Below are 25651 nucleotides of genomic sequence, written 5' to 3' on the forward strand. Positions count from 1 at the left end.
TCTCCGTCAATAAACTAGAGAGGATTTAGGAAGAGGTAATTAACGGGCTGGAGCCACTGAGGGAAAGGGGAGAGGGAGCAGGCATGATAGAGATATCGAGCCACCCCCTGGCCTGCAGAGAGGGGGTGCGGTTACGGGAAGTGCCTCCAGAGACAGCCACCAGAGGACTTGCTGGGGTAAAGCCTTGCCCAGTTACAACGCTGGGAAAGCCGGAACTGAGGCGGGTGACAAAGCACAGGGTTTGGAATCAGGAAACCTGATTCTTGAGTCCTAGTTCTGAAAGACTTGGTGACTTTCGCAAGGTCCCTAACTTCTTTGTGTCCTCACTTGTAGGATGGAGACAGGTTAATCTCCATCTTTTGCTCTTGGCAACCTCAGTCAGAGCCAGCTCTGCCCTCACCTGCTCTGGGAGGGTCAGCTCGAACAGCACCCTGGGGAGTGGGGCTGGATGGTGAAACCTCCCCCCACTTGCCCCAGCTGACTGCCGGAGCTGGAATCTGACCAAGAGTGACCAGCCACCACACTTGAGGCTGGTTTCAAAATGACAAGCTACACAATCAGATTCTCCCTGAGAATTTGAAAGGAAACCTGGGAGCCATCGATGGTAGTCTTGGCACACTGTAGACTGGAGGGTGGGTGCCATGCCCGGCCACTTGCAAGATGAGGAAAGGGAGGGAGGAGGGAAGAGAGAGAAAAAGAGAACACAAAATGCAAGAGCACCCTCCGTGCAGACCAGGATCCCAGCTCCAGCTTGCACAAGGTCTGCTGAACCCTATTTCCTGTCCTTTGATTCCTTGAGACGTCAGCATTCTTGCTGCAGCCTCCACTATTTCCATTTCTTGAACCCGCATGAGCCTGGCCCACCTGGAAGAGTGGCGGAGAGAATTAAAGGAGATAATGTAGGTGGCTGAGTCTGAGGGCTCAGATCCAGGGCTCTAAGCTCCCTGGAGGTGCTGTGGGCCCTTCACTTTCTCCCTCAACACCCAACCTGCTGCCACCTCTCTGTGTCTGACTCAGTGATGCTCATCTCTTTTCTTGCTTGTTGTTCCGACCCCTACCCACAGTCCCAAGAGCAACCCCTTGTCTCCCTTGCTCATGCTCTCTGCAGTGCCTGGTAGCACCCGGCACCTAACAGAGCCTCAGGTAATAAATATGTAAGGGATGACCGAATGCATGAGTGGTGATACCGTCCACCTGGTCACCTAAGTTGCTGGAAACCAGAAGGTCAACCTCGGCTCTTCCTTATTCCTCACGCTCTGTGCTCAGACATGGAGGCTTGGCATCAAACTTCCTGCATATTTCTGCCCTCGGTCCTCTCCTCCCCATCTGGTTTCCACCACCCAGCCACTTCTCACCTGGCTGGCGCAACTGCCTCCTGCACTCCACCCTCCACTCAGCTTCCGAGGGAGCCCCAAGGCACCCACACTTTTCAAAGCTGCCCAATCCCCTTGGCTTCTGGATCACTTGGCCTTGTGGGCCCTCGAGCATGCCTGTACCTACCTCCCCGGCCTCACCTCCTTCTCTCCTGGCTTCTCCCTTTTGGCTTCAGCAACACAGAACTGTTTGACCCTGAAATGGTTCACCTCCCTGCCTTTGTCCCTTCTGTCCTGTCTGCCTGAAAGGCTGCACTCACTCCGCCTCTCCTGGCACCTCACTACCTCTAAGTCATCTTTTAAGACTCAGCTCAGCAATCACCTCTTCTACAAGACTCAGGAGGCTTCTCCAGGCTGGTTCAGGGCCCTCCACTGGGTTCCCAGAATCCCTTGCATTCCAGTTTTATCAGAGCACCTACATGGCTGTTGCCATTGTTTTCCAAGAGATGGTAACAGACAGCCTGGCATTTCCTATGAGCCCCAGGAAAGTTTAGTGAATAAACATCTGGAAGCAGACGGACCTGGGTTTAATGCCTGCTCTGTTCCTTTTTAGCTGTGTAACTTTGGGCAAGTGGTTTAACTTCTCTAAGCCTCAGTTTCTTCAACTACATGCTAGAAGTAATAATAATACCCACATCACAGGGTTATTGGGAAAACTAAAGGCAGCGCAGGTACAGCCCTTGGCACCCGGCTTTGTGAGGAGGGCTCCATCGATGTGAGTGTGAGCTGCTAACAGAACTGAGGAAAATATTTCTCAGACGGCTAGGGCACAAGGTCTCCAAACGTCAGAGCTAAATCTGCCGTTCCAAGAACAATTAAGAAGTCTTTCAGAAAACAGCAGCAGCAACAACAACAAATCTTCCTTAAGTGTTCCTTCAAGGAAGTTGGGGGAGACTTGTTGAAAAACCAGGCATCCTGCACAAACCATGACTGAGATTTTAAAGTGAAAATAGAAAAGTTTAAAGGAAGCCATGGATCCCTTAGGGGGCGGATGGGGAGGACTTGGGCGTGTTAAGAGAACAGAGGGACAGATGACAAGAGGTAAAGGGTGGAAGTGTGGTGCTTGGTGGCGGCGGGGCGGGGTGGAGTGACAGCCACGACTGAACTCTTTATGGAATAGATGCCACCCTCCGGGGTTGGCCGCGCGCTGCGCTGAGCGAGGAACCGGCGCTCCGGGATCTGTCCAGGCGGCTCTGGAATTTCAGTCCTTCTCAGGAGGGCCTGGAACAATGGCGCCCGGGGAACCTGGGCTCCGGTATAGGGCAGCGGGTAGACGTTTTCACGTGCCCTCATGTGTGCGATCGGCGGCTGCTGCCTAGAGAGGTTGCAAGAGGGTGGGAGCGATTCTCAAAGAGCTGGGCGCAGGCGCGGGGGCAGGGCTCGGTTGCGCCCATCCCTATCCCCATGCCGCCCCTCGAGGAAGGCCAAGGGCATAAGCGCGCTGGCCCCGGGGCCAAGAGGGAGGCGCTCTAGGCGCGTCTCTGGCTCCTGGCTCAGGCCTCAGTCTCCTCCTCCGGGCAGTGGGTTTGCAGCCCCGCGGTTGGAAGAACGGCTCGTGTAGGCCCGCCCGAGCCCGCCCCTCCCCGGAGCCTCCCCCAGGGTTTGGGCACGTCCCGGTCTCGCTCCGTCCCGCCGCCCCCGGGGCCCAGACTTGAGGGAACTGCCGGCGGGGAGCGCGGCCCGGGGTGCGCAGGGACAGGAGCGCAGCGGGTCGGCCGCGGAGTTCCCCGGCGGGGGCGGCGCGCGGGCGGGGACCGGGTCCGAGCGCCCCGGGCGCGGCAGCCGCGCCAGGAGGTCCGGCCGCGAGCGTGACCTCACGGGGAGGGGCCAGCGCGGCGGCCCTGGGCGCGGAGCCGAGCGCCGAGAGCTCAGCGCCCGAGCCGAGCAGCGAGGAGCTCACGCCGTGGCCCCGATGGAGCGGTACAAAGGTGAGCGCGCGGGTCCCGGCGCGGCGCGCACCCACTCCCTTCCTGCCCCGCACGGCGCCGGAAAGGAGGGCTAGGGATGGAGGGGGGCGTCACCGCCTGCGCCTCCCGTCCCGCCTGGACTCAGGTGAGCAGAGCCGGCTGCCCCCGCCCAGACCTGGGCCGAAGACTGGGGCCACAGCCGCGCCGCGGGCCGGGCGAGTGGACTCCTAGGTGGCGGCCGCGGCCCGGGCCCTCTGATCCTCCCGGGCGCGGAGGGCGGGGGTCGGCGTGGGGAGGCTTCTCACCTGTTGGAGGACAGAGCATGCGGTTTGCGACCTCCTCGTGCCCCCCGACCCGCCAGGCCCCAGACGCCCCGGAAAGATGCCCGGGGCCGAGGAGTCCCCGAGTGAGGTCGGAACAGTGCGGGGCTGCTTGGGAGCAAAGGGGCAAGTTGTTGGGTCCTCTCGCCCGGGCGCCAGACGGAGTGAAGGTCTTCTGCGGACCCCGGGAAAGAACCTGCGACGCGATGCGCTTGGGCTGTGGGGCGGGCGCTTGGCTCCGCTCCCGGCTTGGTCGGGCTACCCCAGTCGTCCGGCAGCTTCGGTCACCGTCTCTCTCTGAGCCCTTCTCCGCTCTCCTACCCCCAGGCAGGGGAGGCGGGCAGGGATTGGGGGCCGAACACGGTGTCCTGCAGGTGGAGTGCGTGGAAGCGTCTCGGCCCGAGGGCTTAGCGCAGTGCGCAGCTGGGCAAGTTTTGGGTTTGGCTGAGGCCGGGGTTGTGTCCTGTGCCCAGCTCGCACCCTTGCTTGGAGCCCCTGGGCTGGAGTCTAGAAGCCTCGAATTGCAGATCTTTGGGCAAAGGAGCTGAAAGAAGTGTCCCTTAAGCGGGACGCTGCGGGCTCCCCTACCCGCTTTCCTTTGGGAAAGCCTCTTGCACTTACTTTCTTGTCCTGGACTCGTCTCTGCCAAACCTGAAGAGGAAATACTGTTTCTATATTTATTTTCCCCTGGGAGAGAGCAATAAAGGAGAATGCTGAGATTCCCAAGGAATCTCTCTCCCAGTGGTTTCTCATTTCTGAAACTGACGTAAAGGAACCTTTGGGGACCGGCTTTAGTTCCCTAAACTAGTCGTGTCTTTTGATTTTCCTATTGCTTTTTCTCGTCTGGGTCACCTGCTTACAGGTGAGGGCGAAAGACCTAAATCTTAGCGCTTCACAGGTAAAGGAAGGGTCTTTGCCAGGAGCACAGGAAGCCGGCTGGGGGGACAGGGTTAAATTTGTTGGCAACCTTCGGTTTCTTTCTGCGAAGCCTCGCCGGAGCCTCTCTCACATTTCTAACCGGGTGTTTTTTTTCGTCTCAAATTCTGCTGAGATCGCGTCAGTTTTGCGCCTGAATGACTGAAAGCGCCCTTGTGGAGCCTCAGAACACTTGAGGCCGCCGCAGCCCCTCTCCTTCTAAAAGGGCAGTTTGCTGCTCCCTCCCCGACGCTGGCTCAGCGCCCTTTGGGAGGGACCCTCACAGGGAATTTAGGACTTGAATTGTCCACTGGAGGGGCCCTTCCAGCTCAGGGTCTGCCTTTCCTGCCTTGTGCTAGCTCCTGGTTGAAGGTCCAGATTGCAAGCATATTAATCTTTCAAAGTTAGGGCAAATGATAACGTTTTGGATCTTCTTTCCAAATGCCCAGTTACTATGGGAAGGTTTTTGTATTCATAGCTTTTGACTTGGCCCTTGACCTGAGAAAGTCTCCTTAGTTATGTTTGTCTCTCGGGAGTTTGAATCCTCCCACCCTGGAAGATCAGTTAGGGGTTTTTGCCAACTGAAGGAAACAGTTTCCAGCTCAGAGTGTTTGTGTTTTTGGTGACACATGTGTCTACCTCATTATTCTGCAGTCAGTAAGACACAGACAGTGATAAGTGGACACAGAATTATCTGGATTGCAGAGGCTAATCCTACTGTTTGACTCTGGAGAGAAATCTCTTCAGGTGTCACTGGTGAATGCTACTGTTTACTACTCCTTTCAGCTGAGGAATTTGGGGGACCCCCCCCCCATGTAGAATTTCCTGTTCACTTGAGAAGAAGCTGAGTTGTGCTTTGATCACTCACTGAATTGGAAAGTTGGTCTCTGCAAAATGAAGCATGTTGGGCCCAATCTCCAATTAACCAGTGCAACTCTAAGTAGAATGCGTAATGTGCTTGTTAGAGTTGGAGGGCGTTTTCTTTTTTTCTAAGGTAAGACTGAATAATGGAATAACTAGGTATAGTGGTTTAAACAACAAAGTTAAATGCAAAAGCAAGATTTCTTGGGCTCTCAAAACATATGTGAAAATTGTAAAGAAGAATTACTTATGACGCTTTAAACATTTATTTAAATGCCTCATTCTATGTTTCTATACTCCCAATTTTGAGCTCTCCCTCCATCTCATAGGTAGAATGCCTCATCACTGTCTCCATATTCTCAAAATGTTTTGTCTAATTTGTAAATCTTACAAAGCAGTTGATGGAGAAATTGTTTTCCGTGTTCCCCAGCCTGCCTGTTAACATGTTATACATCCTCCAAAACTAGCCTATGATTTTTAGGCTCTGGGCTCATTTTCCATTGTTTGGTAGGATGTAAAGAAAGGTCTGGAGCTGAAGAGTGGTTGGAATATTACCTTATGTCTAATGCAGAAACATTTCCAGGATTGCTCCCCGTTCCTTCTAAGCCGTTCTGCTAGACAGCCATGGCTCTTGCAAGCAAAAACAAGGGGAGTGGGGAGGGTATGTGGGAGTGTCTTCCCAGAGAGATGGAGCTTTTATGAGAGTTGTCATAAAAAATGTTGGTAGAGTTGCTATATCTTGTATGTGAATCTCTGGTTTTGTATAAGCAGTGCTAAGTTCTATAGGGTACTTTGAAAAGGTTCCCATCCTTGGGTGTTTACATATTTATGACTCTCGTAAGCGCATCCTTGTATCACTGTGCGTTAGCCCATGGCCGAACTCATACCACGTGGTCAAGGATTCTGGTTCCTACTGTTCTTCCAGCTGGTGAGTGCATCCAGGGCCAAATGTGACTGACCTACTATCTGTGGATTGCACTTGGAACGTCCAGGCTGAAGCTTCCTGAAATTGTGTCATACTTGGATCCAAATAGACATGGCTGAGATAGTGACTTTAATTTGGATCACAGTAATTGACTGAAAGTGTAATCATTCTTTTCCTGTGTTCTTTTGTTTCTGAGTCGAATCACCTGATTCTCAGGAGATGGCTCTTAGTTCTAGGGTACCGGAAAGTAGAGATGAGCTGTGAAGAGTCAAGCCAGTAAAATACTTGAAAGCTTATATGGGAATCATTGGATCTGTGGTCAGGAAAGGTCTGAGAAAGAAAAGCTAATTAAATGAGCTGGGCAGATTGATAATGTTCATTTCACCTTCATAGGAATCATCTGTATTTGTTATTTTTCCATGCCTTGGAGCTCAGGTTTTTCCTTGTTGAAGTTTTACCTAAGGCAGTGGTTCTAAACCTTAGCCACACATGGGAACCATTGGAGAGCTTTAAAAAATAGGGTTATGTAGACCCCACCCAAGACAGTCTGATTTAATTGGTCTAGGGGTCCAGCTTAGGCATTATACATTTTTTAAAGGTCTCTAGGTGATTCTAATGTGCAGCCAATGTTGAGAACAATTGACAGAAGATAAGTAATTATATGTATACCTTCCTCACCTGGAAAATTAAAAGCAAATGTTGAGTGAAAGATTCCCCCTCCATACTCACCTGATATGCTTTACCCAAATCTTATGATACCTGAAGAAGTCGAAGGTAATTCACCTTAAGTGATTATAGGCTTTAAAAGGGTATGGGAACACTGCTGAAAAACCGTCTCAAATATGATGCTTCAGAATCCTAAGCTCAGGGTTTGCTCATGGTTGTACTTGACCCTGAGCCCTCCTGACTTTGAAGCTCTTTGTGTGGGAGCCCTTGATGCTTTGGCAATGAAGTCGTCTGAAGCAGAAATACTGAGAGGTCACCATTGGTGCTGAAAGGCCAGAGGGGTGGGGGAATTCTGCTTTGGGCCCGTCCCCTCTTCTTAAGGGGGGGAGCTCTGGGAACTGGGCCGGTTCCAAGCACAATTAAAGGGCCAGGAGGGGCCAATGAGCTTCAAAGCTTGGGAGGCTGTGCCAGTTTTCTTCTAAATCCCTTTAATGATGGGAAATGTTGCTCTAAACGCTTCTGTCATTCACAGAACGGAGATTTTCCCTAAGCCAGGAAGGATGGCACGTCTGCCCAGAGCCCAGGCTGAGACATGAGGGAGACGGTCACGGTGCAATGGAGAAAGCAGTGGCTTGGGAACCGGGAGACCCACGTGTTCTGTTTCCCGGGACAGGTCATTGAGCTCTCCTGGCCTCAGTTTCTACATCTAGAAGACAACCTCCAGGATTTGTCCCTCTGACTTCCCGAGCACGCTTCAGTGCTGGTTGCCCTGTGGTCTGTGAGGAATCTTTGGAAGGAGGATGTGTCTTGAGGAGGAGAGGGAAATGAGGGAGGGAGTGCGGGTAGCCCAACAAGGGTCAGTTTACGATCGTGATTCTTATAAATACAACCAATTTCCGTTGAGAGTGGAGAGCAGCAGACTGAGTGGGAAAGGGAATGCCATGGGCCATGTGAGGAATTTGTTTCTCAAGGACTTTTGTGTGAACGTGTCTCCAAAGATTGTAGTGAAGCCCCGAGCCACCCTCTGAATCACTCCCATTTGAGAGACAGGTCAACTGAGGCCTGAAGAGATTAAGCAACAACTCAGAGAGTCAGAAACAGGATACAGTATCCTTGAGAACTGAGTTTCTAAAGGGTCGAATTCCTGTTCTAAAAACAGCAAGGGTTTATTTAGAAAAAAGTACACAAGACAATTTTGTGCTCATTCCTTATCCGTGTTCCTTTAGCCAGGGAAGGACTAGTTGCTCAGTGAAACACTCCTCAGTTTTCAGGACCTAGCCCACGTGCCTCCTCTTCCGTGAAGCCTCCCCTGATGCCCTCTGTGTTCCCTTACTACTTTACGTATAGCCTCATCAATGCCTGGCACATTGTAGGGACTCAACAAATATTTGTTGAATTAATGTCACATTGTCTTAGAATTACTTGTATATATGTCTGTTTTCCCTGTTAGACTGAACTCCTCCAACACAGGGATCTTGTCTTTCTCCTCCTAGGGTCCCTCTCCCAGCCCCTGATGCACTGCCAGGCACTTACCATCGTGTGTCACTTGATGGGGATACATTCTGAGAAATGTGTCGTTAGGTGATTTCATCGTTGTGTGGACATCACAGAGTGTGCTTACATCAACCTAGATGGTACAGCCTACTACACTCCTAGGCTATTTGGTACTGGTCTTATGGGACCACCGTTGTATATGTGGGCTGTCGTTGACTGAAACGTCGTTATGCAGCACATGCCTGTAGAAGATGCCTGGGCCATGATTGGGGAATGAGTGAGTGAATGAATGCCAGGCAATGAGAGCACCTATTTTCCTATGCTCTGGCCCTCAAGAACAGACCTCGGTCACAAGGGGAAATGAAGCAAAATCTCAAAGCCAAATTCCAGAGTGGAGATGCAAGTGTACAGTGGCTGCCCTTGGCTTTCCCGACTTGAGCCTTATTTCTGTCTGTTCCAGCACAGGGGTGTTGCTGTCTGGTGGTACAGAGAAGGATCCTGCAGGTTTCTGCTTGTGAGTATGAGCCTGCCTGTGCCCTCTGCAGCAGCTCATCTGGCCTCCAGGGCTCCCTGGGGCGCAGACCTGGCTCTGCCCATGCTCTGGACCGAAGGCTGGGGGATCTCATGGAGCTGGGTGCCGGCCTGGGCACTCCGGGGCTTGGGGTTCTAATCTGGCCTTTGCCACTAACTCGCTCTGCGACCTTGGGCAAGTCAATTAATCTCTCTGGGCCTTGTTTCCTCATCTGTACAAGTGAAGATAATGATTACTAACCCACCTCACAGGCTGCTTGGTGGAATAACTTCTGAGAGCTACTGGTGAATACTTTGAGAAGGGGCAATGTGAAATTAATTCAGGGGAGCAGATACCCTGAAACCTCTGACATGGCTCTGAACCCACCAGTTCTTGCCTTCCTGGGTTGGGTCATCAAAGTTAATTTGGACACCAGCTATGGCCATCACATGCTCTTTGAAGCTATTGGGAGTTCTGAGTTGAGGATGCTCAGCCTGTTCCCAGGCAGCCTGGCTCAAGGTCAGCTGGAAAGGAGCTAGGCAAGAAACTGCTCATTCTTAAGCCCGATGTGTGGAGCCACATCCTGGCCCTGCCTGACTTTTCTCTGATGTCTCAGCATGTTTATCTAGGAGAGACCCTTAAAATCTAACAGGGACTTTGAGCTCTTTACTAATTTTCTATCACGTGGCTCTCACCTTCTTCCTATTAGTCTCAAAACAAACTCACCAACAACCCCATTGAGAGGAAGGAGTAGGGAGAATGTATAGAAACCAGTAGGAGCTGGCAATGCCCTGAAAATGTTGCATTGGACTGGCACAAAAACAGAATGAGCCCAGGGCACATTCATGTCACGACACTCTGTGGGCATTAAATATTACGGAGGAGTGGGGAGGGGCGCCGACGCCGACAGAAGCCTTGCTCTGCTGTTTTCTAAACAGACCTCTGAGTTCTCTTCTCACTCTCTTGAGCCCCTCCTAGGGACTTCACAGGCAGCTGCAGGCCTGGTGGAGTGTGGTGAGCTCTGTACGGGGACTCAGCCCCAGCAGATTGCAAACTGGCCTTCTGCTTGTGATGAAACGGAGAAAGGAGAGTCAGCTGGTAGCTCAGAGAGAACGACCTCCTGTGCCCCAGAAGGCATCTGAGCAGGCGAGTGTGTATGCCTGCCCTTAGAGGTAGCTTTCCCAAAGAAGGTGACAAACCATCCTGGTTTGCCTGGGACTTTCCTGATTTTACCACCGAAAGTCCCACGTCCCGGGCAGATGAACTAGAGCCAATCATTTTGTCTCTTTGACAAGAAGGCAAAAGTCCCAGACTTAAAAACTAACAGTTCATAACTAACTCCCAGTGATACGCACCAGTAGGTTAAGTGAAAGAAGCCAGACTCAAAAGCCTACACAGTGTACGATTCCATTTATGTGACTTTCAGGAAAAGGCGAAACTGGGGAAAGAAAACAAGTCAGTAGTTGCCGGGGCTGAGGGAAGGGCTTGACCACAAAGGGGTATGAGGGAAATTTCTGGAATAATAGAAATCTTTATTTTTCACATCTTTATGGTGGTAGTGCTTACAGAGATTTAGGTGTTTGGGAAACTCAGAACTGTGTGGTTCACAGGGCCTTTTTTTTTTTTTTTCTGTGTGTAAATTGTACCTCCAGAAAGCTGACTTTAAAACAAACCCTAGTAGTTTGTGATACTGTGGTATCAGTGAAGAATCCACCCAGCACAGGCTTGGCCATCACAGGTTGTAAATAGACTCTGAGGTCTTGGTGTGGTCTTGCCTCCAGCGATCTGGAGAGACAGCAGAAGGCGGTGAAGAATTTTCGTACAAAACAAAGAGACCGTAGATGACGGTATATCCTAGATGCAAGAGACTTCTCCATTAGGCATAAACAGTGTGATGGTGGAAGGTCTCCCTCTCTTTAGAGAAAAGGAAAAAACTGTTCTCCTAAAATCAGGCAGCTGATGAGCCTAGGAGGGACATGGAATATCAAAGCATTAGTCCAGCTTCCCACCCTGGGAACTCGCTGCTACACACACATGGATCTAATGTATTGACTTTGGCAGTCTTTCTACAAGTCTTTTTTTTTTTTTTCTCACCAATAAAGTTATTGAATTGGAATTGAATACCCAAGTCTGCACCATAGTTATTTCCTGGCTGACTTTTTATTTTTGGCAGTCCTGCTTGTCTATGCTAGCTTGGATTCATTTTGATGGGGGAGAACCCATGATTTAGCAAAGTAATGCACCCAGTCCCATGTGATGTGAGGAATCAGTCCTCTTGTTTCCAGACAGGGAAAAGCCTCATGGTCCAAGGGCTGAATCCCCACCCTTGCTGCACTGGTCCGGGAGACGGGTTGTGGAATCCCAAGAGAATGAAGGGGTATCACTCTGGTGGTCCTAATGGAGTCTGAAGATCTTGGTGGTTTCCATTTTTAAAAAAATCAAAACCCCTCTCAAATTGGCTTGTTTTTTGGGTGAACTGTGTCTGGTTCTATGACCTCAGGAGCTGGATCTGTGTCTTCCCATCTTCCTTAAGTAGAGCGTGTTGGAAGGCTGTAGGACTTCCTTTCACGACGACCATATGGGCCCAGATCACTTTAAACCATGAATTACCCAGGAGAATTTCACGCATGCAACTCTTCTTAATCACAGACATGTCAAAGCCACTAGTCACCTACAAAGGCAGGTCTGTTCCACCTATTTGTGGGGTATTCAGGAAGAATTGCAGAATAATAGCTGGTGTGGGCCTTAGTCCTAATTGTCTCCACTTTGTTGGAGGACGTGGAGGCAGGGGGAAGAAGCAGGAAATATTTTCTATGCATATTTTAAGTGAACCCTCCCCGAGGCTGAGTCAGGCCTGGCTTGTGGCTGGTCCACCTAGGAAGGGCCAGGTTTGGGACACCCCCAGGGCCCACTTCTAGTTTGAGTACAAGGATGGGAGGGCTGCAGAGGAGAAGCTGGGAGTGCATGGGTGGGGAAATTCCTGATACTTCCTTACCTGGACTGCAAACTGTTGCCACCATCTCCCTAGGGCTACCCTGGCACACTGGCATCCTTTGGGTTCTGGGGACTGTCTTAGCCTTCCTGTTAGACCAACAAGTGGGAACCCTGCCATTTCCTTCCATCCTCCACCCCCCTTCTTTTCTCCCCCAGTTTTTACACAAGAGCATTTATTCATGTTAACTGTATTCAAGTCCCCAGATGGGGGGAGAAAAAAAGATTGTGTTGAATGAGCTTATTGTTTGGAGATTTCACTGACTTCTTTTATTTAATACCCACAGTCCTAGAACATATTGAGCTGATTTACTAAAATTCAAATGTGGTCCTTTTGGAAGGAACTCTGCTAGGGTGCTCGGTAACCCTGATATCAAGGCTGGGACCTATGGCGGCAAGTTTGCTTGGGGCATCTCATCGTCATCTTTATGGTCTTGGGTCTCCTTGGGGGCAAACATCCTCAGTTACAATCCCAGACTCCTTATGAGCTTGAGATGGTCACCCCCCTACTGCCCTTTGCATTGTCAGGCCTGTTGTGGCATTCGCTTCTAGCACATACTTTGAAGAAATAAAGATGGGCACCACCATTAGATACTACAGTTAACAGAGGCCCCCTGTGGCTTCTCCTTGGCAGTTTCCTGCACAAGTAGAAGGAAATAAAGGGTGGCGGATCTTGGGCAGAAGCAGCAAGTCTCAACAACCTCATACCTGCTGCTCAAATGCCTACTGCAGTGCGGCTGGCCCGTGACAGTCATGGCAGAGTTGGGTTACGTGTCTTTTAGCATGTTTTAGAGATGGGGTCTCTGCAGTTGATGTCGCTGGAATTGTGGCTGAGGATCATGGTATGTATGATGGTCAAATGTGGTTGTCTGGATGGCTGTCACGCAGTTGCATTGTGCCAGCTTCAGGTGTCTAGAGCCCTTGGGTATCCCCTGAGAGAGCCACTGCCGGTTCTTGAGCTGGGTGAGGCTCACGTCTCACTGGAGATGGTGGCAGCCTACCTCTGGTTCAAGTCAGTAACATCCTAGATGCCCTGAAGGTTAGCCTGTGGCAAAGCAGGTTGGATTGATGACAAAACCATCATGCACAGTACGTTTGTTAGGTGCTCCAGAAACCCCCTGGGTACACACAGGCTCACAGCTGCTCCTGTGCATCCACCATTCTCTCTCTCTCTCTTCCCTCCCTCCTGCTCTCTTCTTTCATTCCTTTATTCTCCCCTCTTGACTCTCTCCCACTTCCTCACTCTTTTTTTCTGCCAATTCCATTTAGGTCTCCTGGGTCTTGAGTCTAGAAAAGGGATTTCCCCTGAGAACCTGAGGCAAGAAAGACCCAGAAAGAGAGAGCCTCCCCTTGACACCAGCTCTCTGGTCGCCTCATGCTTACACTTCTAGTAGCCATGGCTAGAATCCCAGGCTTCCCCAGGAGGAGCTGATGATCTCAGACTCAGGGTGGGGAAAATAGGGCTTGCTCTCAGCCAGACGGGGAGCATCTAATTCCCTCCTGGAAGAGGAGGCCTGAGTGAAAATCTGTTCAGCGTGACTCCTGAAGCTTCATCAAGCCCTAGGAATTGTCGCTGCACATGGCCTGCTGCAAAGAAGGCCACCTTCCCCACCCCTCAGCATCCATAACCCTGGGCCCTTGCCTGCCACCCCACCTGGCCTAGTGCAGGTTAGCGTCACAGTGACTAGGATTCCCAGGAAAAAGAGTTCTGTGGGTCCTTAACCAGCCCTGTGACCTGCTAACCTCCGAGGGGTGGAAGAAACAGGCTTGGCCCTGTATGGGGCTCCTCCCACTGCCAGCCCAGCTTCCCTGGAAGTGAGCATCAGAGGAGGGCCTGGCATCCGCACAGGGGGAGCATGAGAACATCGCCACAGTTTGGATAAAGTTCTGAACTTGAAGGCTCAACGTTGACTAAAATAATTTTTTCCCATTGACCTCCTGCCTTCTCAGTGGGCAAGCGTCCATCTCCCGCCCATCTGATGTGGCTTTGCTGTATGTAACTGTAAACAGTTCAGGCTGGGAGCAGATCTCTGAGAGTTATGGGATCCAGGTGTCGCTGGTTCCCTCGAGAGTGGGAAAGGCCGTGTTGTTCTCAGAGGGAGAATTTAGTCTGTGGCTTTTGGGATCAAATCCTTCTGAAGCATGACTCCTTCCCGGGCCCCCACCCCTTTGGTCTCCATTTATGACTGAGAGAGACTCTGGGGACTAATTAATTAATGAATCTCTTAGCGCGTGAGTTTTTGCTTCTTTGACCCCAACATAAAGGCCCCAGTGCTCTCAAGTATGCAGGGGGCACTGAGGTGTTAACGGTAGGAGGAAACCAGCAGCCAATGTTGTCTGTGTGAGAACGTGAGGCCCACTAATCAGGGCAGGAGTGTGGGGTCACGTCAGTTTCCGCCTCATTTCTCCCAGTACAGCTGGACTCCTGGGGGAGCAGCTGGCAGGAGGAGGAGCCTCTTGTCCCGAGCAGGAGGCCTCTAGAGTGTGGAGGTGGCTTTGGGTACTTAATTACCTCCCTTTTTCTAGCAATAGAGTTGAGAGCCATCTCAGAGCAAAAGTGGGCACAGGATTGTGTTGGAAAACGTCTTTGGTAGGTTGGAGAGAGGTGGGGGACACCAGACTTGGGGGTCGGGCTCCCTCTCCTCCTTACATCCTTACAGCCCCAAACATACCTAGCTGGTGGGGCCACAGCGAAGGAGAAAGAACCTAATAAGTGCATTACTTTACAGACGTCAGGTATGATTGGGACGTGTGTATTTTGGAGGAGAGGAGGTGTCAGGTGACAGCCCCCTTTTCTTGAAATTTCCTAAAGTTGTTTACCTAATGCCCTCAAAGGGTAAGATTGCTGTCCCACAAGATTGATTTTTTTGCCCTGGGGATGCTGAGGCAGCTTGAAGGAGAGAAAGTGAGAGTTCTGAGAGACTGTGTTCTGTTGGGGTGGAGTGACTTCCAGATTCCACGCTTATTTTCAAGGCTCACTCAGCCTTGACCCCTTGACCTCCCCCGAAGCCTTTAACCCCTCACTACACCTTGCAAAGCCCTCCTCTGTGCCTTCGTACTTGGCTGCCATGTGTCTGTGCATATAGATTACTTCTCTGGCTGGGAAAAAATGAGGGCAGTCACATAGCTGGGAGCAAAATATTCTCTACAAACGGGTTTTCTTTTTTTTCCTTAAAAAGTTTACCATTATTGAGTGTGAAAATAGTGTAGATTCAGGAGGAAACAGCTGGCTGGCAGAGATCCTGGTGGGGTCTTGGGTAAGATTCGCTGTGTCACTAATGACTTTATTTGGTCCATTTCCGGCACCAGCACACTTGGCGGTTGGGGAATTTTGCAGCTGAGAACTTTCAAGGCTGGAGCAGCAGCAGGCACAGCGTCCAGCTGAGGCCAGGAAGGGAAGTCTTCACTTCATTCAGGACAGTCCAGACCTGTCCAATGGATGTCTCTTATCTGCCTAGGTAGTTTAACTTGGATACTCAAGAACCCTTTTCTTTCTAGAATGTTCTGTCGATGGGTTTCTGTGAGACTTCACTACATTGCTGCTATAGCTAAGCGAGCCCAGATTTCTTTAGGTCCCTGAACCAGGCCCTCTTCCTTGCGTGCAGGTAGTGTTGAGGGCAACTCGCCTCAGCTGTGGGGAGAGTAAGGCAAGGTGCTGTGCCTTGTACTGCCCTGGAGAAAATCCGAGCTCCTTCTGTGCGTGGCCCGTCCCTATTTGTCCAGCCTCTGCTCCTCACTTTGCTCTATGCCCCAGCCCTACTCGATTCCTTGTGGTTCCCAAATTGGGCTTTTGCATATGGTTCCATTGGCCTTGGATGCCCTCCCCTCAGGGCTGCCTGGCAAGCTTATCTGTCAAGTTTCACTTAGACTTGACACCTTAACCATGACCCCCTGAAGCCTTTCACCCCTCACTGCACCTTGCACAACCCTCCATGGCCATCGTCATTGTGTCCATGTTATAGTTGATGGAAAGTCTGTATTCCCAGGAGGCTGTAAGCTCCTTAAGAGTCAAAAGCCCTTATTCTTCCTTGTGGCCACAGCACCTAACCCCCTGGGGGTATATTGTAAGTGCTCAAGAAACTGGAATTGTATGATTGAGAAATGGTTGCTGTTCTCATGTGTTCTCAGAGTCTGATTACATCAGAGTTAAGGGCCTCTGGTCACTAGTGACCCCCTGGACAAAGTTAATAAGCAGCTGGCAGAAAGGAGAGAGAGAGATTTACAATGTCTAAAGCCTTCAAGGCAGAAAGGAGAGAGAGAGATTTACAATGTCTAAAGCCTTCAAGGGATTAACGTTTAGAATATATAAAGAACTGCAAATCAACCAGAAAGAGGCAGAAATCTCAACAGAAAAGAAGATGACTAAAGGGTATGAATGGGAGTTTACCAGTGAAGGAGCCTCCAAAAAGCTAACGAGCATCTGAAGAAATGCTTGGGCTCCTTTACTCATCAGGGACCAACCAACCTAAACAACCACCCAGGAGGCTAGCGGAAATGGGAGGCTGCAGGATGCCAAGTGTTCTCAGAACTTGCAGAAATTTCTGCATGGGTCCACACAGGGCAGGTTCGAGGATGATCTTTGCAACATTATTTTTGGTGGTGGAGGCAGGAAGCAGTCTTCACATCACCTGGGAGAGTGAACAGGTGAACTATGACAGCAGATGTGCATCCCAGAGATTAAGCAGGAGTACATGCAATGGATTAGATATCCATCCAGCAACATGGGTGGATCTTCAAGACATAGTGCTGACTGAAAGGTAAGAAGCTGGATAGGACATTTGACAATAGTATTTACAGCCACTGAAAGTTCATAAAGCAGTACTCATTAACAGGAACACACACAAACAAGAAGGTACATATTAGAAAGGTCATCTCTGTTAGGGGATGGGATATGGGGATGAAAGGGAAATCCTAAGAGTTTGCTTACAGTCTGTTGTTGATACTAGAAGCCTACAAATCTGACTTGAAGCAGAATTTGGCACAGTGAGGGCAACACCAGAAGTGCAAGCACTGTGCTATGGAAGGGGGGGGGGGTCTCCCCTTCCCAACCCCCCATGGGGAGGAGTAAATGGGGAAGCCATTTTCCTTCTTCCTCATTGCTGGTCTGTCCAAGACCCTTTGCCAGTGAGATTGTGGTAAGAGACCACCCTTACATTTGACTCCAAAGCTTAACCTTTTGTCAGAGCAGTGGTCGTGATTAGAAGTCTGCAATCGTATTGAGAGGAGGGGATGCTCCTAACCCACCCTCAGATAAGCCTGTGATGGTAGAGCTGGATTTGAATAGCTCTGTATTTTTCAGTTGCCTCCAGCCACTGAGCACCTGGAGTCACCTTTGGGTCCACATTGCTAAGTACAGATCGTGGCCAAGAGCTGAGGTCTGCATGTTGTCAGGTCAAGTAGAATGGGATTTTTGGTTGCTTGGACGTGAAGTTGCTAGACTCTGGACAGCAGTTCATTTTTGCTCCCCTCCACCCAGGAGGTGGGAATATTCACTCAAAATTGGTGCATACAAACAAGATAAACTGCCTCTCCCACCCTGGGTCTGTTTGATCTGGACAGAGTTGGCCCCCAACAGTTATTGTTTCATCTCTATCTCTACTTAAAATAATAGCTGTTTTTCTTTTTCTTTCCTTTTTTTTTTTCAAGTCTTGTAGAGATGCACGGGGATGCGTGGTATAGAGCCACTTGAAGCAAGGAGACCAGCGCCCACTTTTGCTCTGCCCAATGGTGTGCTCTGCAAGGCTGCCTGGGCCCAGGAGGCAGGACCTGGAGCTGCCTGGGGTCTTGTGAACTTGGGCAGAAGAGCTAACTCTTTCGGGTGTGGCTCAGAGTGTGGGCAGCACATCCAACTGTGTTTAAAGCCAAGAACTAAAGCTTAAGGTTTTCAGAAAATGGAAAAAACCCTGAGGTTGGCTCGGGAGGTTTGACGTTTTCCCGTCGTTCTCTCATGCACTGGAAGTCATTTATTGACAGCTGCTCTTCACCCAACTGTCTGTTTACCGACATGCTGAATTTCTGCCCCCCCCCCCCTCCCCCCCGTCTCTGACCTGCATTCCCAGTTCCTAGTTCCTGGGTCCACTGGAATGTTGATACCTCAAGTGGTGGAACAATGAAGATCTTCATTTCTGTTGTCTTAACTTCAAATGTCAGCCCAGGGCCCTTTCCAGTTCAAAGGATTTGCGATTTTGTAATGAACTTGCTGATGTCCCTAAATAGCCCCTTTACGTGGGAGAATTTCACACAGTAGGCATTTTTTTTAGCTTCACTATGTCCCAGATGTTGTCTAGGTGCGGTGATAAAGCTGGGCACAATATTCATGAGGCTTCTGTCCTTATGGAGCTTACATTCTGGAGGAGGAAAGCTGACTGTGAACAAGCACACACAGTTCTAGGAAAGGATAATTTCAGATAGCAGTAAGTAACACGAAAAATGAAAACAGGATGTTGTGAGAGTAATGGGGAGGGGAGGGGTCCACCGTTAGCCAGGGTGGTCATGGAGAGTCTCTCTGAGGAGGTGGCATTTGAATTAACACCTACATGAAGAGGAGGAGCCTGCTGTATAGAGAACTAGGGTTGAGAGTTCCAGGCAGAGGGAACAGCAGGTGCAGAGGTTCTGAGCCATAGTGGGCTAGTATAGTGGGGGTGTAGGAGAGTGGGGGCAGGGGGCAGAGCTTAGTCAGCCGCAGAGAAGGTAGAGAGAGATGAGGTGGGAGAGCTGGGCCACGCCAGGGAGCTTGGATCTCATTCTGAGAGCATTTCACAAGCAGTGGAATTGAGTTTCCCAGCCCCCCTGCCAAGTGGCTGCTGCCTCCTGCAAATGGGTGGGTTAGACAGCTAGTCTACCTTGGCTTCCAAACAGTCTTTTTTTCTATGGGAAAAATCCAAACACATCCTAAAAGAATGTTCTTCTTCCATACTTCTCTGAAGAGGTGAGGTGCTCCAGGCCTATTGCAGTTTTCCAGACTCTACTGAAGGGAGCTCGGAGGGCGAGATTGGCCGTGGAGTAAGCCCACAAGCACACAGCTCATTGGTGGCAGGTGCAGGACAATTGCCTGAGATTCCGGAATGACGGTCCCACATTCTTCCCACCAGGCAAAGCCAGGGAAGGAAGGCAGCTATGTGACCTCTGAGCCACCCAGCATCTCTGAATTGCTTCTTCCTTTCAGAGGCATTGCATGCTTTATTCTTGCACTGTTCGGATCATCTGAGACTGAGTTTAGCGGGAGGGAATATAATAATGGTTGAAAGTTGCAGGGTTTATGCAGACCTGGTTCATATCCAGTTGGACACTGGTGACCTTGGGCAATTATTTAACCTTCCCAAGCCTCAGTTTCTTCATCTGAAAGGGGCTGATTACGCTCTTCCTTGGAGGTTTACAAGGATTGAGTGAAACCTCATACTTAGAGAGCTTCTCAGTAGATTTAGCACGCAGAACCCCAAAATGCTAGTGACTGGTTGTGGGTGGTGGTGAAACAAGATGTTGGGCTGAATCGTTGGCCAAGTTTATTTCCATTACGTGAAACCTTAGCTTTCAGTAATGCTGCCATTAAGGCCGTGTGTGGGGAGGGGAAAGCTGAGTCATGAAGAAGAGCTCTTTCCTGTTTCTGAACCCGTAAGTATGGGAATCTTGGGCCTCCTTAGTCCTCTGTCATCCCAGCCTCAGTTTTCCCCATCTTTAATAATCACTGCTCTACTCATGTCATGGGCTTGTTGGGAAGATGAAAAACCAGGCATAAAAATGTTTAGAAAACTAGACAGTGGTGAACACACATAAAAGGTGATTCTTTCAATGTTGGATTGGGAATTGCAATTCTAGGCAAAGGGAAGTCCACAGTGCTACCGTAATCATCGCTAGTTTGCTCCAAACTAATTCTCGACCCTGGGGTATTTAGTGCCAGAAGGCGGGCTCTCTTGGTCATGGGAACCCAGGGTTGGATGGAATCCTGTTTGAGATTGGCTGATGAAGTGAGCAATTAGATGCAAGATCACCGTCAACAGTGAAGTCTCCGTAAGAGATTCGGTTAGGCTGGTGAAGTTCATTTCAGTCCTGCAGGCAATGGATCCGTCCATGCCAGGGTGATCATCTGCAAGATGGTGGAGGATAGTAAGCCTTCTGCAATCACAGGACCAGTGCCCGCATGGCCTCAACACCAGTTGCAACACCAGGAGGACATCTGCTTGGTGACATGCTGCTTCTGGGTGTGCTGTGCTCACTCATCCCAGCCTGCTGCTTCCTGGCCTGGCCATGGGGTCCCTCTGGGCCCAAGGAGCCCCAGGTCTCCTGGAAGCTGCTGCCTGGGTGGGGCTGGGTTGCTTGGGGCACACCCAACTTTTCCCTCCTGACTTACGGCACTACCTCTGTCCAGGGGAGCCCCCTCCTTGTCAACTCTGACTGACTTTCTTCGCCTTCAAGATGCTCTGTGGCTGCTGCTGCCTTCTTGATATTAAGTGAAGCGTCAGAAATCAAGAGCAGTTATTAAAAATAATAATGCCAGTACCTCTTTTTATTTCTATATATGTTCCATTTTTTATCTTCTCAAATATCCAAGGGAGATGTGGCAGAAGTCTTGTGAAGGCTATTTACTCCATAGGCTAACTAAGGGCCCGAGACTTTAAACCTAACTGTCACACAGCTACTGACAAGGAAGCTTTTTCTACCAGAAGGTAGGTTTTCAGACTCTCAGCCAGTGTAAGCCTTGCTGCCAACATCGAATAGTGACCGTGTTCAGAGCTCATCATTGGCAACCTCCCCTGCACATTTTATTCTCACCATCTCATTTAATCCCTAGAGACTCTGGAGAGGTGAGGGTAAGAACCCGAACTGCCAACTCTCCCCCTCCACCAGGTACCTGTCGGCTCCTGGGGTAGCTGAATAGCTGCGAGGGTTCTGATAGAAAGAGCATTTTAGAATCTTTCAGTGACATTCTTGGCATTGCTTCTCTTGGGAGAAGTCCCCTGGAATGTGGGACTTGTTCCCCTGAGGTAGGCTGAGCTAAGAATGTTAATAAAAGGCTTCTCAGAGCTTTTCCATCAGCCACTTTCATCTTGTTCCAGGTCTGCAGAGTAAGAACTGGGCGTGGGGGCGTGGAGGCAGGACTCCAACAGTAAATATTATTATCCTTATTCTGTGGATGGAGGAAATTGAGGCCAGACATTAAGGCCAGAGGCAGCCCAAGCAAAAGCTCACAGCCAATCCGGCAGGATCCAAACCCGGCTCCTTTGGACTCTCAAGCACATTCTGCTGCCTAGTCTAGCCTGATCGAGCTAGACATGATCTCCACGCTCAAATGGCTCCAAATCTGACCTGCAGCCACATTTGAATCTTATCTAAAATAGGGCGTTGAGTCTACCGGCTCCAGTCCAGCCATCTTGGTGCATCCCTTTGGGATGGGGAGGAATCGTCCCCAGCTTTGTTCATGGCTGATACTTGGCTGTCTCTGAGGAGAGCCCTGTGCCTGGGTTCCAGGTGTTCTGTCTCTCTCTTGTGTGCCCAGCTGGTCCAGCCAGGCCTTTGCTCATGCTGCTCTTTATGACAGGGAAATGTGGTCCCCTCCCTCCACCCTTCCCAATCATGCTCACCTTCGTCCACTATCCCTTCCTCCAAGAAGCCAGCTCTTATGGATCACGTCTGGCCCCAACTGCTCATACTCCATGTGGGACCCAGTCAGCACGCCTGTGCTGGCATATGTGGATCTCTCTTCCTCACATCCCTGGCTTGTCTTTATAGCTAGTTTTTTAGCCCCTAAAATGCATAAGAGTGTTGTACACACAGGTGGGTGTTCACCTTGTTCCTGGTAATTTCCACGAATTTATGTGGAGTTTCTCATCTGCCTCTTTCAACCAGCTCTCGAGCCTTCTGAAGTCCCTCCTGAGTGTGTGGGCCCAGCACTGCTGTGGGCATGTGGAGGATGAAGAGAGGCAAGCCATGGTCCCTGGCTGTAAAGGCAGGGCTCACATGACCTGGGCTTCTCTCTGGGGGCCCAGAGGTGGATGTTTAACCAGCATGCAGGAGGCCTCGTTTGCTGACTTGCTCCCATGATGCCTTGTGTGCTATGTGATTAGTGGGATGAGCTTGGGCTCTCACATGGCAGGGGGAAGGTGACCGTTTCCCCCATTTCTTACAGTTTGAAAGAAAAGATAAGTGAAGATGGTCTCATTTGGCAGATAAACCTCTTCGCAGGCAACATTCAGCCACACACTGTTTGAGCCCAACAGCTGTCTCTCATTTGTTGGCAAATGTTCCTAGTGATGAATGTCCTCCATCCACGCTCACAGCCGTCCCTAAATGGAGGCTTTGGACAAGTGTAGGGGAACAATGGCTCTTCTCAGAGAGCCCTCAGCAGACACTCCCAATGAAGTTGGTTCATCACTTGGAGCTAGGTCAAGACTACAGACAGGATGCCATTGATTCGACAAGGAAGGCCCCAGACAGTCATGGAGATAGAGAGGCTGAAGGCAGCAAGGAACAGAGAAAAGGATGGAATTTATGGCTGCTGAGAAAGGCCCTGAATAATCAGAGTGAATGGTTCCACCTCTCCAATACTGTCTTCTAGATGTTGAGTTACGGGATGATGGCCCTTCCTCTTGATATGTTTGCAAAACCCTCTGCCATCATTATAGGATCCTAGGGTTTTGGAGGGTCTGGTCCTTGTAGGGCCACCTCTACTGTTGTTGAGTGATGAGGGTACTGGGGCTGAGAGACGCGAAGGGCGAGTGCTGGGATCTGAACCCCGCCTGGCTCTTGGGCTGGATCTCTGCTTCATTCTTTCTGCAACCAGGGGGAAGGGGTGATTGAGAAAAAGAGGAGATGAGCTGGGGAGTTAGGTAGAGAGAGGGCTTCTGGCCTCAGAGATAAGCAGTATGGTCTCAGTCTTGTCAACTTTTAGGCTAGGCGTCTAGAAGCCCCCCTTCCACCATGTTCCGCTTCCCTTTTCCCTCTCTGGTTGTGTCTCCACTGACTTTCCAGGGCAAAGATAAACAGTCAGATTTCCAAGCTGATAGGGCCCAACTGGACAAACTCAGTTTTTCTTTCTCCTTTTCTTTTCGTTATTTTCCATTTTTACACTGGAGTTATTTTAAATAATTTAAAATAGTGAAACACAGCTGTATATTTCAGATTGCTGTTTCACTCCATAAGGAGTGCAATGTAGTAATTTTACATCTATTTTTTATGGCAAAAGACATAAATACTTATAATAAGATATGCACATGTAGCAGAAATTTATAACACGGAATGTGAAAATCCCTAGAATTCCACCCTCAATGATATCTGTCAAGATATATTCGTCCAAATATTTTTCCTCCTCACTGTCCCTGTCCTCCCACTTTTCTCTCCTTCCTCTTGCCTTCACTTCTTCCTTATCTCTCTCCTCCCAGCCTTCCTGCCCTCCCCTTCCTCCCTTCTTTGCCCTCCCTTCCTGTTCCCTGTCCCTCTTTCCCTCTCCTTCTTTCTAACCCTCATGTTATAAAGTTTTAAAAAGCAAAAGGATATAGTAAAAGGTCCCCCTGAGACCCCTGTTCACTCACTTTCTCTGGCCAGAAGCCCCAGTTTATTATGTATCCTTCAAAAAATAGTCCATCTAGGGACTAAATATATGGAATAAAATAGCAGCCTTCTATGTGTAATTTTCCCCCTTTCCCTCAAACGCAGCACACTCGCTGTTCCCCTTCTTACTTAAGTTAACGATGTTTCTGGGAGCTCGTTTCTGATAGATCTGCTGCATTCTTTGTAATCTTGCTCAGTAATTCCTTTATGTGGAGATCACAAAAGTTATATAATCATGGAGCATTTCAGTTTTCTCCAATCCTTTGCTGTAACAAGCAATGCCACCATGAATTTCCTCACATGGAGCTCATTCAGACACATGAAGGGTATCTGTGGCATAAATCTCGAAAGTAGAATTCCTGGGTCAAAGGATGTGTGCATTTACAATTTGATTAGATAGTGCCAAACTGCCCTCCTGGGAAGTTGTGTCCTTTTTCCTTCCATCAGCAAAGTGCCAGAGGCTCACCCTCATCAACACAGTATGTTGTTACACTTTTTCATCCTTGCCCGTCAGAATGGGCAGAGGTGTCTCTTTATGGTATCTCTCTGTTATTATGAGTGAAGTCAAATGTCTTTTCATGTGTTTAAAACCCGTTTGTGTGTGTGTATGTGTACTCTGTTCATATGCATTATCCATTCTTCTGTTGGGTTGTTGGTCTTTTAAAATTACTTTTGTAGGTGTGTTTATATGTTAAGGAAATTAACCTTTTGGAAATAAATTGCAAATTTCCCCCTCAGTTTCTTGTCTTTTGACTTTTATGTTTCCTTTTCTGATGTAGGATTGTGTGTGTGTGTGTGTGTGTGTGTGGTCACATTTATCTCCTTTTATGGCTCTGGATTTTGCTTATACTTAGAAAGTCTTTCTCTAAAATTATACTTAAATTTTTTTTAAAGCATTCTCATACAACTCACCATTTAAAGCACACAATTCAGTGGCTTTAAAACTTTCACAGATATGTGCAACCATCACTACAGTCAATTTCCAACATTTTCATCAACTCAGAAAGAAACCCCTTACCTTTCTGCTGTCACCCTCTTATCTTCCATTCTCTCCCTGCTCCCCAAGCCCTAAGCAACCACTAATCTACTTACTGTCTCTCTAGATTTTCCTACGCTGGACTTTCATATGAATGGAATCACATAATATGTAGAGTCCTACGATTGGCTTCTTTAACTTGGCATAATGTTTTCAAGGTTCAATCCAAGTGGTAGCGTGCTATCAATACTTCTTTCCTTTTTTTTTTTTTGAGGAAGATTAGCCCTGAGCTAACATCTACCACCCATCCTCCTCTTTGTGCTGAGGAAGATTGGCCCTGAGCTAACATCTATGCCCATCTTCCTCTACTTTATATGTGGAACGCTGCCACAGCATGGCTTGACAATCGGTGCATAGGTCTGCACCTGGGATCTGAACTGGCGAACCCTGGGCCGCTGAAGCAGAGCACACGAACTTAACCACTACGCCTCCAGGTTGGCCCCTCTTCTTTCCTTTTTATGGCCAAATGATATTCCATTGTATTTATATTCATAGATATATGAATTTTTGTTTATCCATTCCTCCACTGATTGACATTTGTGTTGTTTCCACTCTATTATGCATAATGCTGCTGTAAACATTTGTGTACAAGTTTTTGTGTGGACATATGCTGTTGTTTCTCTTGGGTGTATACCTAGGAGAAGAATTTCTGAGTCATGTGGTAACTATGTTTAGTCATTTGAGGAACTGCCAGACTGTTTTCCAAAGCAAGTGTACCATTTTACATTCCCACCGGCTATGTTTTCTTCTAGTACTTTTGTGATCTTATTTTTTACATTTAAGTTTTTGAAGAATCTGAAATTCTTCATGAGGTATGACATAGGGGTCTAAATGTGTATTTTTCCAGATGGCTACCCTGTTATACCAGCAGTGTTTTTCAATAATCTATCTTTCTTTCTCATTGTCTTTATCATAAACTAATTCACTGCTGTATGCCCTAGGGCCTGGTTTGTATGCTCTTGTCTTTTTCATTGATGTGGTTGCCCATTCGTATGCCATTCCCACACTGCTTTAATTTTTATAGCTTTGTGACGTGTTCTCTCTTAATGTTTTAAAAACCATTCATTGCAAGCATTTACTAACTGCTTGTCTATATATAGTGCAGAGT

The 25651-nt window shown here is 49.2% G+C and overlaps 1 protein-coding gene across 19 annotated transcripts in view; it reads left to right on the plus strand.

Annotated features, from left to right (window-relative positions):
• The first annotated feature begins 2367 nt into the window (after positions 1–2367).
• Positions 2368–25651, plus strand: part of AFAP1L2 (actin filament associated protein 1 like 2) — a 97442-nt gene continuing 74158 nt past the window's right edge. For 4 of the 19 annotated variants that reach the window (XM_044750446.2, XM_070482731.1, XM_044750423.2 and 1 more), the window contains exons 1-2: positions 3146–3301; positions 8922–8975. In XM_044750446.2, coding sequence (XP_044606381.2) covers positions 3286–3301; positions 8922–8975 — 70 coding nt within the window. In that variant the 5' untranslated portion in view covers positions 3146–3285. Of the gene's footprint in view, positions 2415–2975; positions 3426–3451; positions 3692–8921; positions 8976–24761; positions 24978–25651 lie in introns of those variants that run through there. The other 15 variants (XM_070482739.1, XM_070482747.1, XM_044750432.2 and 12 more) reach the window with 12 other exon arrangements.

This window comes from Equus asinus, chromosome 2 (genome assembly GCF_041296235.1).
Source record: "Equus asinus isolate D_3611 breed Donkey chromosome 2, EquAss-T2T_v2, whole genome shotgun sequence".
NCBI lineage: Eukaryota > Metazoa > Chordata > Mammalia > Perissodactyla > Equidae > Equus > Equus asinus.